This window comes from Hyla sarda, chromosome 4, assembly GCF_029499605.1.
Source record: "Hyla sarda isolate aHylSar1 chromosome 4, aHylSar1.hap1, whole genome shotgun sequence".
NCBI classification, from domain to species: Eukaryota; Metazoa; Chordata; class Amphibia; order Anura; family Hylidae; genus Hyla; species Hyla sarda.
Genome location: NC_079192.1, coordinates 11,362,569 through 11,380,164, shown reverse-complemented (window position 1 = coordinate 11,380,164; position 17,596 = coordinate 11,362,569). Strand labels below are relative to the sequence as shown.

The 17,596-nt window shown below is 45.2% G+C and overlaps 1 protein-coding gene across 2 annotated transcripts in view; it reads right to left on the bottom strand.

Annotated features, from left to right (window-relative positions):
- Positions 1-354: 354 nt before the first annotated feature.
- The window catches only part of FIS1 (fission, mitochondrial 1), a 21,687-nt gene continuing 4,445 nt past the window's right edge, over positions 355-17,596 (bottom strand). For both annotated transcript variants that reach the window (XM_056570017.1, XM_056570018.1), the window contains exons 2-5: positions 5,063-5,195; positions 4,320-4,396; positions 4,120-4,225; positions 355-2,592 (exon numbers count right to left, since the gene is read on the bottom strand). In XM_056570017.1, the coding sequence (XP_056425992.1) occupies positions 2,498-2,592; positions 4,120-4,225; positions 4,320-4,396; positions 5,063-5,195 (411 nt within the window). In that variant the 3' untranslated portion in view covers positions 355-2,497. The remainder of the gene's footprint in view (positions 2,593-4,119; positions 4,226-4,319; positions 4,397-5,062; positions 5,196-17,596) is intronic.

The following is a 17,596-nucleotide window of genomic DNA, read 5'->3' as shown; positions in this document are numbered from 1 at the left end:
CTCCCGGTAAAAGAAATAATGCTTTATCTTTGTTGAAATATCATTTTTATTTACATTAGCTGTGAATCCAATCTTCTATAAATACAATATAAGCATTATAACAGATCAGCAGCTGGAGAACTGGTTATTCCACTAGGTGAGAAAAAGTTACATAAAAGTCCCTTTATTAAAAAAATAAAAATTTGAAAACACAAAAACTAAATTTGGTATTTTCTTTTCCTTGGCTTATAATTTTCATGTTAATGTAGCAGCTTTTTACATGAAAATCCAACCCACTGCAGTTGTGTGATGATTTAACATTTTTTAGGGTGGCAAGACTGAGTGCAGACTTGAAAAAGGGGTACTCCGGTGGAATTTCTTTTTTTTTTTTTTTTTAAATCAACTGGTGCCAGAAAGTTAACCAGATTTATAAATTACTTCTATCTAAAAAATATTAACCCTTCCAGTACTTACTGTATCAGCTGCTATATACCACAGAAGTTCTTTTCTTTTTAAATTTCTTTTCTTTCTGACCACAGTGCTCTCTGCCGACACCTCTGTCCCTGTCAGGAACTGTCGAGAGCAGGAGAGGTTTGCCATGGGGGATTTGCTCCTGCTCTGGACCCTTCCTGACACGGACAGAGGTGTCAGCAGAGAGCACTGTGGTCAGACAGAAAAGAACTATACAATTTCCTGTGGAGCATACAGCAGCTAATAATTACTGGAAGGAATAAGATTTCTAAATAGAATTAATTTACAAATCTGTTTAACTTTTTGGCACCAGCTGATAAAAAAAAAATTATTATATATCTATCTATCTATAATAATAATAATAATAATAATAATAATAATAACAACAACAACAACAACGTTTTCCACCGGAGTACCCCTTTAAGCCACTGGCTTAAGGTAGAACAGCCAGTTACTTCTCAAATAGTGGGTGGCCTCACATCTTTGTGGGGGACCAGGGGCATATCGATCACAGGGGAAGGGGGGGGGGGGGGGGGGTGCCCGGAAACCCAGTGGCTCCCTGTCATTTTAGCTGGGACTTCCGGTGCCAGTGTGCCTAACTACTATATGGGTGTGCCCCCATATGGTAGTTAGGCCCCCACGCTGCCACCATATACAAACAAGGCTCCATACTACACTCATAGTAGTAGAAAGAAAGAAAGAAAAAAAAAATCAGAGACGCTGCCTGCATTGGGCACTGAGAGGATGAGCCATGGGGAGCTGACTGACCGGAGCTGCAAGCAAACGATGGGAGAGCTAAATTTTATTTTATTTTTTAAATGGGGCTACTACTATATAGGGGTCTACTTTTACTATGTGAGGGCAGTATGGAGCCTAGTTGTGTATGGTGGCGGCCTTACTACTATATGGGGGCACATAGAGGTTTGGATTATGCTGGAAAAGGGAGTCTTAATAGTTTTTCCGGCAAAATCGGGGGAAACAAGTCTTAACCAGAAGTTTTAATGGCGGTCTGGGCCAGATAGAGAAGAAAAGAAAAAGTGATTGGTTTTATAAGACGTCACAGGTGAGTTATTGCATATATGTATATATGTGTGTATTGTTTAATGTACTCTCTAATTGTTGTAGGAGGGGGGCAGGTTCAGAATTTGCCCTGGGGCCCATGGGACTCTAATTACGCCCCTATGGGGGACCCTATTGAAATTATCCTGACGTCGTAGGAAAAACGTGATGGCCATCTGTACCGCTGTTGTGGTTTGTCGACCAATAAAGACAGGTTTACGATCTCTATCAATCGACGCTCATCACTTTCTCAGCCAAAATGATCTCACTGAACAAACAAAATACCTCGGGTAGTGCTTCGTCATTGTCTTACAAACACAATACGACCGGGTCCCTTAACAACAAGTCTCAAAATATTTATCTGGGGTCTGGTGACTTAATAAATAAATTGGACGAAACTAATTGTCTGGACCTTCATAAAGGGATTAACGGCAGAGACAAGCGATAAGAACGACTGTGCTACCATCCTGGAAAACAAACAGAAAAAATAAAAAAAATTGTTGTGTAAAAGAGTGGCACACGCCTCACGAAGGTTACGTAGCGAAGGCGAACGGGAGGGAATCTGAACGTGACAGCCTGAAAAACAGGCCTAATGTAACGGGTTACGAACTAAGATCCAACACAAACCAGTGTCCTGTAAAGCATAAAAATTGGCAAAATGATTTTCGTAACTGAAGCTAAACCCGGTCATACATGGGCAGATCGGTCACGTAGGGTTAAATTTCTGACACAACATTATATGTGAATTCCATTTATTCAGCTAGTGCAGCGTAAATTGAGGAGAACAGCGATAATATCCTTTAATAGTGTTAGATACCAGTCGGGTTGGTTACCGATGCAGCATCCGAGTCATTGGTGTTAGATAATAAATTAACTTCTGCCTGTCCAGTGACCAGGCCATAAACTTCAGTATAACTACATGTAGGATTAGTGACCGAGGAACAGTGCCAAAAAGTAATTACAAGGCCTCATCAGACATTTTATCCCTTTATTTGGACTTGGAAATAGCCAAACCGATAAGACCAGCGAGGCCGGCAACTCCCAGGGCCATTCCGCCAACAATCGCCATGCCGACTAAACCCTCTAAAAAAAAAGGAAAGAAAGAGAAGACATCAAAGATTTTTTCCTTATGTCCTTTTTCTATACCAATTGACAAGCTTTCCTTACTGCTCCTGTACTGGACACATTCCCATACACCCCTATTCTTTAGATATTTGTTTTCTTTATTGAAGTGTCTATACATATTAAAGGGGTACTCCACTGGCCAGCGTTCTGAACATTTAGTTCTGAACGCTGTGTGTGGGCTGCAGTTGTCGGCCACGCCCCCTCTTGATGTCACACCACACCCCCTCAATGCAAGTCTATGGGAGGGGCGTGGTGGCTGTCATGCCCCCTCCCATAGACTTGCACTAGGGGGTGTGGCCAACCCCCGCAGCATTCAGAACTAAATGTTCTGAACGCTGGCCAGTAGAGTACCCCTTAAGCACCTGCGTAACCTGCCAATCAGCAGAATCCATCTATGTCCTAAGTGTTTGGGGAAGGTCTCAACTCTTTCCCAATGATAGATGGTGAAGCAAAGAAAGAGCAGTCATGCTGGAATTCATCATGGCAATGCAGGGATACATTAGGAAGAGAGTCTGGAAGGGAAGATGAAAAATAAGAGTCCGGAAAAGGGGGCAGAGTAGGAAGAGAGTCTGGAAGGGAAGATGAAAAATAAGAGTCCGGAAAAGGGGGCAGAGTAGGAAGAGACCAGAAAAGGAGGGAGAAGGCGGGAAAAGGGGGCAGAGGAGAAGGTTGGAAGGGGGGAGGGGCAGAGGAGGAGACCGAGGACTCTGGAAAGAGGGGCAGAGTAGGAGGAGGCCGGAAAAGGGGAGTAAAACAGGAGGCCGCCAGAAAAGGAAGGAGGAGGCAGGAAAAGGGGGGGGGGGGGGGGGAAGAGGAGGAGACGGAGGAGTCTGGCTGAAAATGGAGCCAGAATAGGAGGAGGAGGCTGGAAAAGGGGGTAGAGGAGGAGGAGGAGGAGTTCTGAATAGGGAGGAGAAGGTTGGAAAAAGGGGGAGAGGAGGAGGCCGCCAGAAACAAAAAAAAAAAAAAAAAGTAGGTGGAGGTGACAGGAAAATGGGGGAAGAGGAGAAGACAGGGGGGGGGGGGGGCTTGGAAAGGGGGCAGAGTAGGAGGAGGCAGATAAAGGGGGTAGAGAAGGAGGCCTCCAGAAAAGGAAGGATGTGGCAGGAAAACAGGGGTAGAGGAGAAGACAGAGGAGTCAGGAAAGAGGTGAAAAGAAGGTGGCCTGAAAGGGAGGCTGGAAATAAGGTAAGAGGAGGAGGTCTGAAAGGGAGTAGGGGGGGGTAAAGAAGTCATCTGGAAAGGGGGCAGAGATGTATGTCAGAGACTTATTTCTCTCTCCCCTAAACAAACCAGAGGTCACTTTGCTGACAGTTAATGTCTAAGGAAGAGTTGGAAAGAATAAGAGTCAAGAACTCCTGAAGATGTGGGACCACCTTTAATGAAATGTATATTCTTTCATGTGACAGGATAGCCCCTTACCTACTCCTTGCTTTCTTATCTCTATGCAACCCCCATTTAAACTGTACCTTAAACCCCTTTTACCTTTTTGCATCTTCTTCTCTATGACCTTCTCCAGCTCCAGAGCCTGTGTGTTCTTTGGTTCTTTACCGAGAAGAGTTTTCACGTACTTCAGAGCTTTCTCATATTCCTGAGAACAGGAGAACAGTCCATCATCTATCAGACATTTCAGAATACCCCCTCAAACTCCTGAGGATGACAACACACGTGGCTTACACACTCACCTTCAATCTGTGGTGGGCCACGGCCAAGTAAAACAGGTAGTCCCGCTGCTCCTCTTTACTGCCCTTTGGTAAAAGATCTTAAAAGCAAAAACACCAAGGTAAATCCACAATATTACTAAATATTAAAGGGCTATTCCGGCTTTATACAACTTATCCCCTATCCAAAGGATAGGGGATAAGATTTATGATCGCAGGGGTCCTGCCACTGTTGCAGCCCCCCAGCATTCTGTGCCTCCGAGATGGGGACGAGAAATCACGGCCATGCCCCTCCATTCATGTCTATGGGAGGGGGCGTGACAGCCGTCACGCCCCCTCCCATAGACATGAATGGAGGGGAGTGACGTGGCCTTCACACCCCCTCCCATAGACATAGAGGAGGCATGGCGTGACGTCACTAGGGGGCGTGGCCGTGAAGGCACGTCACGTCCACGTCTCTGAGGCAACGCCCGGCACAGAATGCTAGGGACTGCACAGAGATCGTGGGGGTCCCCAGTGGCGGGACCCCTGCGATCATACATCTTATCCCCATCCTAAGATGTATAAAGCCAGAATACCCCATTTTGTTCCGAACGCTGGGGCAGTGGAGTATCCCTCTCATATATTCACTGACCATGTGTTATAGAGAAACCTGTGTATCCTTTACAACCACCAAGGACTCTAACCTAATCCAGAAAGATTTTGGCCATTTTGCAAGAATTTGTTGCTCAAAATAAAACTGAAAAACCATGGGCTCTTTCGCTCACCTTCCAAAAGCACGCCCCCTTTCTGGATGTCGGCGGTGTACTTGCTGCGGATCAGGCACCAGGCGTACTCGAACTGCGTGCTCTTGCTCAGCGATCCGGCTGACAGTTCGGCTAGATACTTCTTCTCAAATCTCTGTAAATAATAAAAAAAAAATGGCGAAAGTCGATCGGGACATCAACATTTATCCTGAAATTGCAGAATAAACTGTGAACAAACCAAAAGGTCTTAAAGGGGTTCTCCACCATAAAGGAGACTTTAATACTTACCTACCAGGCACTATTGGACATGCTTAGTATGGGTCCGTGCTTGCCTTAGTGCTAAATGGCTGTGTTGTGAGATTACTATAACGCTGCTGCTTTCTTTTGGGGGAAATTGTTATTTCCTGTTGGAGTTCCCTCCCTCCAACTACAAGTCCAAGGATCCCTTGTTTGTAAGTGTGAGGTCATTCCACACAAACACACACCAGCCACCCCACCCATAGCTGTACAGCTGCAGCCTTGTGGAGAATGGTCTCCTTTCCACCCAGTGGTCGCTCCACCCATTGAAGCAGACAGGCCCCTTTCAACACGTGACCAGTGATGTAAAGTCTTGGGCTACACTGCAATGTTCTGAATTTGGCCCTTTATGTGGAGGAATCTACCAAAGGCTAAGTTTGTATCTGCGTCAGAACTACGATCAGTGAGCTCCGTTGCAGACTCCGTGCCACAAAACGGAACCCGACTGTTTAATGGACACCAACGGATCCCGAGAAATCCCTCTGACTTTAATGGGGTCCGTTGGGTTTCCACTTTGTGTCTGTTTAGTTAGCAGGATCTGACCTGACAAAAAAAAAAAAAATGACTACTTGCAATAGGACTGCGCGATATATCACACTGTGTTTTTTGCAAATTGCTATAAGTCGATATGGAAAATTTGCGACCACTTGCGGCAGCAACCCGGCACCATATCATGCACACACACAGGGTCTGTGCCACCACCGAATTAAAATGCTGAGCCCGCTGTCAAAATTCAAATGCTGTCCAGGCATGCTGGGAGTTGTAGTTGTGCAACAGCTGGATGCACCTTGGTTGGGAAACATTGTCCTAAGTAATCTGGGCGAGAAGGAAACAAAAAACCTTCTGCTCCCAGAGCCCTGATCCTCGTACGTCTGCCACAGATCCCGTTCTCCTCTGGGATGTCCCGGTATCTTCTCTGTGCTCCAGGCAACCAGCTGGTTGCAGGACGTTTCCCTCTAAGCCAATGAGTGGCCACAGCAGTGTCATGTGTCAGGCCAGTGATTGGCTGGGCAGGAAGGTCCTATAAGTCCCAAAAGACATGGACCGCATGGAGGGGAACGGGATCTGCGGCAGACCTCGGGGGGGAGGGGGTAACCAGGGCTGGGTGAGCATTAGGGTTTTTTATTCTTATCCCCCCCTCCCAATGCACAATATTAATGGGGCAATGTGAAATGGGGGTGTGGACATGAAATAAGGGAGATGTGACATTTGGGGTGGGGGGGGGAATGTTGAACTGGGGGATAGACGTCAAATGGGAGGAAATGTCAATGGGGGATGGACATGAAATTGGGGGATTTCACCATTTATTACATCGCAATTACACATTTTCCCCTAATCCTGCCGTCCTAGTTTGCAGCACTTTTTCGGTCCGCTCAAGTCCTACCAATTTAAAACGGATCCTGACACAGATGTGAACTTAGCCTAACCCTCTCTGTATTCTCACTTCTTGGCCTTCTTATGGCTGCAGATCTTTGCTTCTGGAGAAGAAACATCAACTGCATAAATTAAATGAATAAATAAATAATAGAGAAGGACTATGACAGAATTTCCAGCTAAGGTGACTCAAGGGCCACGTTGGCGCCGGTGCGTGGACGACATCTCTGTCATATTAAACATCTCTGCAAACATGGTGACTCAACTGATGAACACCAGGGCGAAAACAACAAAAAAAGAGGTGTCTCCTTCCTGGTGGGCAGATTCCAGGAACAGGGGATGGGCGGCAGCCAACGGGGTCAAGGCAGATTTGTGAAAGAAAATGGCGTCCAATGCCAGGAAATACTCATGGGCACCAATCGCAGGTCAACCACAGATTAAGAGAGGAGAACATTTTACCTATTCAGGAATGGATGAGCAACACCTACGGGGGACTATCTGGAGAAATTTTAGACTGTCCTGAAAACTGATTAAAGGGGTATTCCGGCTTTATACATCTTATTCCCTATCCAAAGGATAGGGGATAAGATGTCTGATCGCGGGAGTCCCACAGTTGGATCCCTCGCGATCTCTGTGCAGCACGCGGCATTCGTTTATAATGCTAGGTGTGGGCGGCGGGGGTCGTGACGTCGCGTTCACACCCCCTAGTGACATCACACCCCCTCAATGCAAGTCTATGGGAGCGGGCGTGACAGCTGCACCCGACGCTCTTAACGAATGCCGGGGGCAGCAGGGAGATTGCAGGGGTCCCCAGCAGCGGGACCCCCGCAATCAGACATCTTATCCCCTATCCTTTGGATAAAGGATAAGATGTCTAGGGGGCGGAATACCCCTTTAACAACTTATATTACAAGGGAAAGCTGAAGGGAAAGCTGCGGCCATTCACGTGAGTGTTCATGCGTGGTAATACAAGGACATCTAGAGATCAGAGATTTCCTTTCTTAATAATAATTAATTATTTATATAGCGCACACAGATTCCCCAGGGCTGCACACTAAAATTGGTACCTGTCCCCATCGGGGCTCACAATACATGTTTTGAAATTTGGGGGAAAACCTGAGTATCCCGAGGAAGCCCACGCAAACACAGAGAGAACATACAAACTCTTTGCAGGAGATGTCCTTGGTGGGATTTGAACCCAGGACTCCAGCGTTGTAAGGCAATAGTGGCAGCCACCGTATGGCCCATTGTTAACAAGTGTGGCCACAATAGAGCGAGGGGTGGAGGGATATGGGGGGCGCATTCTGCTTTGTGTAAACACTACATCTACTGCAGCGAAAGACGACGACGGGGAGCACCTTAAGATGTAAGACCCTTTATGTTTTTTTTTTAACGTCCCTAGAAGGGTTAATAGAAGGTGAGAGGCGTCCGCCCGCTGACACTAACCGCGGTGTTGTGATCCGCTCGCGCAGAAGTGTTTACACAATCTTGTGACAAGTGTCTGAACACACAGATCTGGCAGGAGACGTCTCCGTGTTTACTCCCAGGACACTTAGCAACTGGGCAGAAGAAGCAGCTGCAAGGTGTCCTGTCCCGGGGCACGGATAACACACGGGCGGCACCGGAGACAACGACATCACACATAAAGGGGGGGGGGGGGGGTTTGCGCAAAATATTTTGACATTAGAACACAGGTCATAAATAAAAAATATTAAAAAGATGCAGAACTGTGTCTTCCCAGGGTATTAACATGCTGTATAGTCTCCGCATTGTGTGCCTCCAGCTGTTTCGCATTGTGTGCCTCCAGCTGTTGTAAAACTACAACTCCCAGCATGCACGGACAGCCGCTGGCTGTCCGTGCATGCTGAGAGTTGTAGTTTTGCAACAGCTGGAGGCCCACTGCTCTCCAGTAATATGAAGAATCAAATAAAAAGATCAGAGATGATTATACCTTACGCTTTATCGCCACCTGCTGTATGCTAAGAGGAACTTCTTCAAACTTTTTTCAAATCAACTGGTGCCAGAAAGTTAAACAGATTTGTCAATTACTTCTATATAAAAATCTTAATCCTTCCAGTACTTATCAGCTGCTGTATGCTCGACAGGAAGTTGTGCAGTTCTTTCCAGTCTGACCACAGTGCTCTCTGCTGACACCTCTGTCCATGTCAGGAACTGTTCAGAGCAGGAGAGGTTTGCTATGGGGATTTTCTCTTGCTCTGGACAGTTCCTGACATGGACAGAGGTGTCAGCAGAGAGCACTGGGGTCAGACTGGAAAGAACTACACAACTTCCTCTGTAGTATACAGCAGCTGATAACTACTGGAAGGATTACGATTTTTATATAGACGTAATTGACAATTCTGTTTAACTTTCTGGCACCAGTTGATTTAGAAAAAAATTGTTTTCCACTTTAAGATCAGAGATGCTTATACCTTGGTTACACATAAGATCAGAGATGCTTATATCTGGGTTACACATAAGATCAGAGATGCTTATACCTGGGTTACACAAGATCAGAGATGCTTATACCTTGGTTACACATGAGATCAGAGATGCTTATACCTGGGTTACACATAAGATCAGAGATGCTTATACCTTGGTTACACACAAGATCAGAGATGCTTTCACCTGGGTTACACACAAGATCAGAGATGCTTACACCTGGGTTACACACAAGATCAGAGATGCTTATACCTTGGTTACACATAAGATCAGAGATTCTTATACCTGGGTTACACACAAGATCAGAGATGCTTATACCTTGGTTACACACAAGATCAGAGATGCTTATACCTTGGTTACACACAAGATCAGAGATGCTTATACCTTGGTTACACACAAGATCAGAGATGCTTATACCTGGGTTACACAAGATCAGAGATGCTTATACCTGGGTTACACAAGATCAGAGATTCTTATACCTGGGTTACACATAAGATCAGAGATTCTTATACCTGGGTTACACAGAACTTGTGGTTTGGCGCCACCTGCTGAATGCTTAGAGGAACTTCAGATTAGAGCTGCTTATAACTAGTAGGCATGTCCCGATACCGATACTGGTATCGGTATCAATACTGGACATTTTTACTCGTGCAAATGTCCCCGATACCTAACCTAATACCTGCGGGCAGGTATCACGGAGGTGAACTGTGCTACGCAGCGCGCAAACTATGAATCGCACGTCATAGCCGGGACCTGTGGCTCTTGCCGAACATCACCAATTGCGGTGAAATTGTGGTGTCCAGATCAGAGAATGGCCGGAGGTCCCTTACCGTGCTGTCTGATCGTCGCTCCTATACTTAAGTCAGCCATGGCAGGCAGTAGTAAAGTATCGCCAATAACACTGATCAATGCTATGCTATGTTCATGGAGTTCTCCCTCATAAGGTGATTTTAGTATGTACCTGGCAGGCAGTAATAGACCTGCTTAGGAAGGATCTGCACATGTCATGAGATTACCATAACACTGTGACTAGCTGTTTGTGTACTGGCATTTCCTTTTTTTGAGTTTTCTTCTTTGCCTACAAATCCCATAATTCCATTTTCCTCCCTCCCACACATCAGCCACCCCACCCATTGAAACATAAATGAGCTGCATCCATTCAAAAGACCTGTGGTTTTCAATCATGGTGCCTCCAGCTGTTGCATTAGTTGTAGATTGATCCCTCCACCCATTGAAGCAGACAGGCTCCCTGTCATCAGCTGACTAGTGACGTCAGGTCTCGGCTGCATTGCAACCTGGGAAAAATCTGAGACAACAGTCATTTTGTATGCTGGTAAAAATAAATATTGGGGTGAAAATCACAGAAGAATTGTGAGAAAACCTTCACACACAGGTACAGACACTATATTAAGAACTACTAAAATTAATAATAATAATAATTGGGAAAAACAGTAATTGGTATTGGGGAGTACTTAAAAAAAAAAAAAGGTTCGGTACTTTGTCTTAAAAAAATGGTATCGGGACATCCCTAATAACGAGGTTATGCAGACCTTTGGCGCCATCTGCTGTTTGTTTAGAGATATTGGAGACCAGAGATGCTCATACCTGGGTTACTCAGAAGATCAGAGATGCTAATGCTTCAAATCTGGCAGTTTTGACACCTAACATGTAACGTAATACAACCTACCGGCCTGACACACTGTCCTGCCTTGTTACTATAATGTAATGTTAAGGACCCCGAGTTTTTTTAATTTTTGCACTTTTGTTTTTTCCTCCTCCCTTCTAAAAATCATAAACGCTTTCAGTTTGAGGACTTGTTTTTTGCACCACCAATTTTACTACAAAGTCTACAGCAAAACCAGAAAAAAAAACCAAAAAACTTGTGGGGCAAAATTGAAAAAAAATTTAATAAAATGCTATTTTGTAACTTTGGGGGCTTCCGTTTCTACACAGCGCACTTTTCTGTAAAATGACACCTTGTCTTTATTCTGTAGGTCCATACGGTTACAATGATCCCCTACTTATCTAGGTTGGATTTTGTTTTACTTCTGTTAAGAAAATGATAACTTTTGGCACAAAAATAAGGGTACAGCCGTCACTCCCCCTCCTGTAGACTTGCATTAAGGGGGTGTGGCCGTGATGTCACGAGGGGGCTTGGCCGACCCCCCACAGCGCGAAAACAGCGTTTGAAACATTTAGTTCCATGTTGGCCAGTGGCGTACCCCTTTAACAGGTTAAATGGGCATGTTATGTTGTAGAAACACGTCAAGAGTTTTGATCAATCGGGGTCTGAGTGTTCAGACTGTGACTAATAACTAGAATAAGCCGGGAGAAGTCGGTCTCTAGGATATGTCCGAAGTTCTTTGAAGCAACAAGTACACGTTAACCATGTAAGGACACCGGGATTCCTCATTAGGACATGTAATCTTGGGATCACATACGATCAACAATGCTGAGCCATTGAACAACACTGATCACAGTTATCGGCGCTCCATTAGTGCAGGCTGCAGGTAGGAACCCTCTGCCCATCCTTTGAGCTGATCGGGACCCCGCAATTTTATTGTCTCGATCAGCTCACCAGCAATGTATTTCCAACATTTTAGATGCTGCAATCAATTTTGATCGAGCCATCTATAGGGTTAAAGGGGTACTCCAGAAAAAAAACGTATATCAACTGGCTCCAGAAAGTTAAACAGATTTGTAAATTACTTCTACTAAAAAATCTTAATCCTTTCAGTACTTATGAGCTTCTGAAGTTGAGTTGTTCTTGTCTGTCTAAGTGCTCTCTGATGACACCTGTCTCGGGAACCACCCAGTTTAGAAGAGGTTTGCTATGGGGATTTGCTTCTAAACTGGGCGTTTCCCGAGACACGTGTCATCAGAGAGGACTTAGACAGAAAATAACAACTCAACTTCAGCAGCTCATAAGTACTGGACGGATTAAGATTTAATAGAAGTAATTTACAAATCTGTTTAACTTTCTGGAGCCAGTTGATATAAGTTTTTTCCTGGAATACCCCTTTAAAGCCAGACATTGGCCCAATCGGAGATAGCAGCTGGGACCAACCGGCTATAAAGCACACGCAGCTCCTGGGCGCGCTTTATAAACGGGAGCGGGTGCACATTAACACCCTGTCCCCTTAAGGTGTTTTTTAAGCCCCTACAGGGGACAATTTATAGCAAACTATTGACAGCACTGATCAGTATAATCTGCCATCTACTTCTCTGGTCTGCTAGATGGCAAATCAAGAGGAGTAGATAGCGGGGGCACAGCCCTGCAGTAGGTGAGTGGAGCCCCGTCCGCCATCTTGACTCATTGTGGTCTGATGAGTCTTTGTAAGTTCCCCCCTAACACATTAAAGGGGTACTCTGCTGCTCAGTGTTTGGAACAAACTGTTCCGAACGCTGGAGCCGGCAGCTCGCAACATCATAGCCCCGCCCCCTCATGACGTCACACCTCGCCCCCTCAATGCAAGGCTATGGGAGGGGGCGTGGCGCCTGTCACGCCCCCTCCCATAGACTTGCATTGAGGGGGCGGAGTGTAACGTCATGAGGGGGCGGGGCTATGATATTGCGAGCTGCCGGCTCCAGCGTTCGGAACAGTTTGTTCCAAACACTGAGCAGCAGAGTACCCCTTTAAATGCTGTGATTATAGCAGCAGGTCCTGTCCTCCCCCCCCCCCAGGCATACATTTACGCCCTGTATCCTCTATCCAGGAATAGAAAAATTACAGCCGATTTCTTCCCAAAACAGCCCCACACGTGTCCTCAGGTTGTGAGTGGTATTGCAGCTCAGTTCTGATTAAAGTGGATGGATCTGTGGTGTAATACCACACACAACCTGAGGACAGATGTGGCGCTGTCTTTTGGAAGAAATCACCTCTGATTATGGTACATCCGGTGTTGTAGATCTTTATGCTCCGTGTGACTCTTCTATAAGGTTTGGTTTTATTGGTATTATTTATTACTTTCGTTTTCCCCGTCCTGCCCACCCACAACAGGCGGGGCAGGACAGGGAAACCCGACAGGGACCAGCGCCGAAGGTCCACTTACCGATCCGGAGGCTGCGGGCGACAGAGATCGGCGGGCGGCGACGTCGTGTGGCTGGATCCTACGGAAGCCGGTGAGTTGCCTAGCAACATCTGGAGGGTACAGTCTGAGAGCACTAGATAGCGGTCTCTAACTGTAGCCCTCCAGATGTTCCAAAACTACAACTCCCAGCATGCCCAGACAGCTGTTTGGGCATGCTGGAATATGTAGTTTTGCAACAGCTGGAGGGCTACAGTTTGAGACCACTATATAATCGTCTCTAAACTGTATCCCTCCAGATCCTGCAAAACTACAACTCCTAGCATGCCCAAACAGCTGTTTGCTGTCCGGGCATGCTGGAATTTGTAGTTATGCAACAGCTGGAGGACCACAGTTTGGAGATCACTTTGCAGTGGTCTCAAACTGTAGCCCTCCAGATGTTGCAAAACTGCAAATCCCAGAATGCCCAAACAGCTGTCTCGGCATGCTGGGAGTTGTAGTTGCGTACCTCCAGCTGTTGCATAACTACATCTCCCAGCATGCCCTTTGGTGATCAGTAAATGCTGGGAGTTGTAGTTTTGCAACAGCTGGAGGCACACTGGTTGGAAAATACTGAGTTAGATAGCAGAACCTAACTGAAGGTTTTCCAACCAGTGTGCCTCCAGCTGTTGCAAAACTACAACTCCCAGCATGCACGGTCTGTCAGTACATGCTGAGAGCTGTAGTTTTGAAACAGCTGGAGGTTTGCCCCCCCCCATGTGAACGTACAGGGTACATTCACACGGGCGGGTTTACAGTAAGTTTCTTGCTTCAGGTTTGGGCTGCGGCAAATTTTTTGCCGCAGCTCAAACTCCCAGCGGGAAACTTACTGTAACCCGCCAGTGTGAATGTACCCGAAAAACACTACATTACACTAACACATAAAGAGTAAAACACAACATATACACCCCCTTACACTGTCCCCCCCAATAAAAATTAAAAACGTATTGTACGGCAATGTTTCCAAAACGGAGCCTCCAGCTGTTGCAAAACAACAACTCCCGCCATTTCCGGACAGCCACTGACTGTTCAGGCATGCTGGGAGTTTAGCAACAGCTGGAGGCACCCTGTTTGGGAATCACTGGCGTAGAATACCCCTATGTCCACCCCTATGCAATCCCTAATTTAGTCCTCAAATGCGCATGGCGCTCTCTCACTTCGGAGCCCTGTCGTATTTCAAGGAAACAGTTTAGATTTACATATGGGGTATCGCCGTACTCGGGAGAATTTACACTACAAATTTTTTTGGGGGGGGGGGGGAATTTTTTCTCCTTTTACCCCTTATGAAAAGGAAAAGTTGGGGGCTACACCAGCCTGTTAGAGTAAAAAAAATAAAAAATGTTACACTAACATGCTGGTGTTGCCCTTTACTTTTTATTTTCACAAGCGTTAAATGGAAAAAAAAAAAAAAAGACCCCCAAAATTTGTAACGCAATTTCTCCTGAGTACAGAAATACCCCAGATGTGGACGTAAAATGCTCTGCAGGCGCACAACAAGGCTCAGGAGTGAGAGCGCACTATGTACATTTGAGGCCTAAATTGGTGATTTGCACAGGGGTGGCTGATTTTACAGCGGTTCTGACATAAACGCAAAAAAAATAAATACCCACATGTGACCCCATTTTGGAAACTACAACCCTCACGTAATGTAATAAGGGGTACAGTGATCATTTACGCCCCACAGGTGTCTGACAGATTTTTGGAACAGTGGTCCGTGAAAATGACAAACGTAATTTTTCATTTGCACAGCCCACTGTTCCAAAGATCTGTCAAACGCTAGTGGTGTGTAAATACTCAGTGCACCCCTTATTAAATTCTGTGAGGGGTGTAGTTTCCAAAATAGGGTCACATGTGGGGGGGGGGTCCACTGTTCTGGCACCACGGGGGGCTTTGTAAACGCACATGGCCCCTGACTTCCATTCCCAAAAATTTTTTCCCAAAAGCTCAATGGCGCTCCTTCTCTTCTGAGCATTGTAGTTCGCCAGCAGAGCACTTGATGTCCACACATGGGGTATTTCCATACTCAGAAGAGATCGGGTTTCAAATTTTGGGGGGCATTTTGTCCTATTACCCCTTGTAAAAATTTTAAATTTGTAGGAAAACTAGCATTTTAGTGGAAAAAAAAAAAAATCATTTACACATCCAACTTTCAGGAAAAGTCGTCAAACACCTGTGGGGTGTTAAGGCTCACTGGACCCCTTGTTACATGCCTTGAGGGGTGTAGTTTCCAAAATAGTATGCCATGTGTTTTTTTTTTTTTGCTGTCCTGGCACCATAGGGGCTTCCTAAATGCGACATGCCCCTCCCCCATAAACCATTTCAGCAAATTTTGCTTTTCAAAAGTTAAATGTGACTCCTTCTCTTCTGAGCATTGTAGTTCGCCAGCAGAGCACTTGACGTCCACACATGGGGAATTTCCATACTCAGAAGAGATCGGGTTACAAATGTTGAGGGTCATTTTGTCCTATTATGCCTTGTAAAAAAAAAATCTAAATTTGAGGGAAAACTAGCATTTTAGTGAAAAAAAAAAAAAAATTTTCACATCCAACTTTAACGAAAAGTTGTCAAACACCTGTGGGGTTTTAAGGCTCACTGGACCCCTTGTTACGTGCCTTGAGGGGTGTAGTTTCCAAAATAGTATGCCATGTGTTTTTTTTTTTGCTGTTCTAGCACCATAGGGGCTTCCTAAATGTGACATGCCCTCCCAAAAAATTTCAGAAAAACTCACTCTCCAAAATCCCACTGTCGCTCCTTCCCTTCTGAGCCCTCTACTGCGCCCGCCGAACACTTGACATCCACATCTGAGGTATTTCCTTACTCCTGAGAAATTGGGTTACACATTTAAGGAAGATTTCTCTCCATTTATGCCTTGTAAAAATTCAAAAACTGGGTCTACAAGAACATGCCAGTGTAAAAAATGAAGATTTTGAATTTTCACCTTCAATTTGCTGCTATTCCTGTGAAACGCCTAAAGGGTTAACAAACCTTTTGAATGTCATTTTGTATACTTTGAGGGGTGCAGTTTTTTATAATGGGGTCATTTATGGGGTATTTGTAATATGAAGGCCCTTTAAATCCACTTCAAACTGAACTGGTCCCTGAAAATTTTTGATTTTGCAAATTTTGTGGAAAATCGGAAAATTGCTGCTAAACTTTGATGCCCTCTGGTGTCTTCCAAAAGTAAAAACTCATCAATTTTATGATGCAAATATAAAGTAGACATATTGTATATGTGAATAAAAGTATAATTTATTTGGAATATCCATTTTCCTTATAAGCAGAGAGCTTCAAATTAAAAAAATGCAAAATTTTCAATTTTTTCATAAAATTTGGGAATTTTTCCCCAAGAAATGATGGCAGTATCAACAAAATTTTACCACTAACATAAAGTAGAATATGTCACGAAAAAACTATCTCGGAATCAGAATGAAAGGTAAAAGCATTCCAGAGTTATTAATGCTTGAAGTGACAGTGGTCAGATGTGCAAAAAATGGCCGAGTCCTTAAGGTGAAAATTGGCTGGGTCCTTAAGGGGTTAATGTCTGTATAGCTAGGGGTGGCGATGAGACTTGGGGGGGTGGCGATGAGACTTGGGGGGGGTGGCGATGAGACTTGGGGGGGGTGGCGATGAGACTTGGGGGGGGTGGCGATGAGACTTGGGGGGGTGGCGATGAGACTTGGGGGGTGGCGATGAGACTTGGGGGGTGGCGATGAGACTTGGGGGGTGGCGATGAGACTTGGGGGGTGGCGATGAGACTTGGGGGGGTGGCGATGAGACTTGGGGGGGTGGCGATGAGACTTGGGGGGGTGGCGATGAGACTTGGGGGGGTGGCGATGAGACTTGGGGGGGTGGCGATGAGACGGGTAAATGTGGCACTGGAGGGGACGGGACCAAACTGAGGTGCAGAAGAAAACAAAGTTGGGGGGGGGGGATGATGTGGCATTTAGTCCAAGTTATTTATTTTACATTTTATTTTTTTTACTTAAATTTCCCTGTTAAAATGGGGGTGCGTGTTATACGCCGATAAATACGGTATATTTATTTTTGTACATTATTTTTATTTAAAGAAAATCAGGGGCTTATTCACATATATACACACTAAATATTTTAATCACAATTTTTCAGTCTTCATAGGGACTTATATATGGAGTCTTTTGATTGGGTAACAGTGAACATTTTATTTACTCTAATTTATGTGTCAGAAAATGCTGGAAGTTGCATTCAGTTACTAGATAACTACAACACCCAGCATGCCCTGATACAGCCTATGGTTGTGTGGGTGTTGCAGCATGTTACACTTTATAGTTCTACCGTTTAGGTTACAGTGTAAGATGCTGGGAGTTGTAGTTTTAGTTCGGACGTGTTTTCGTGCATC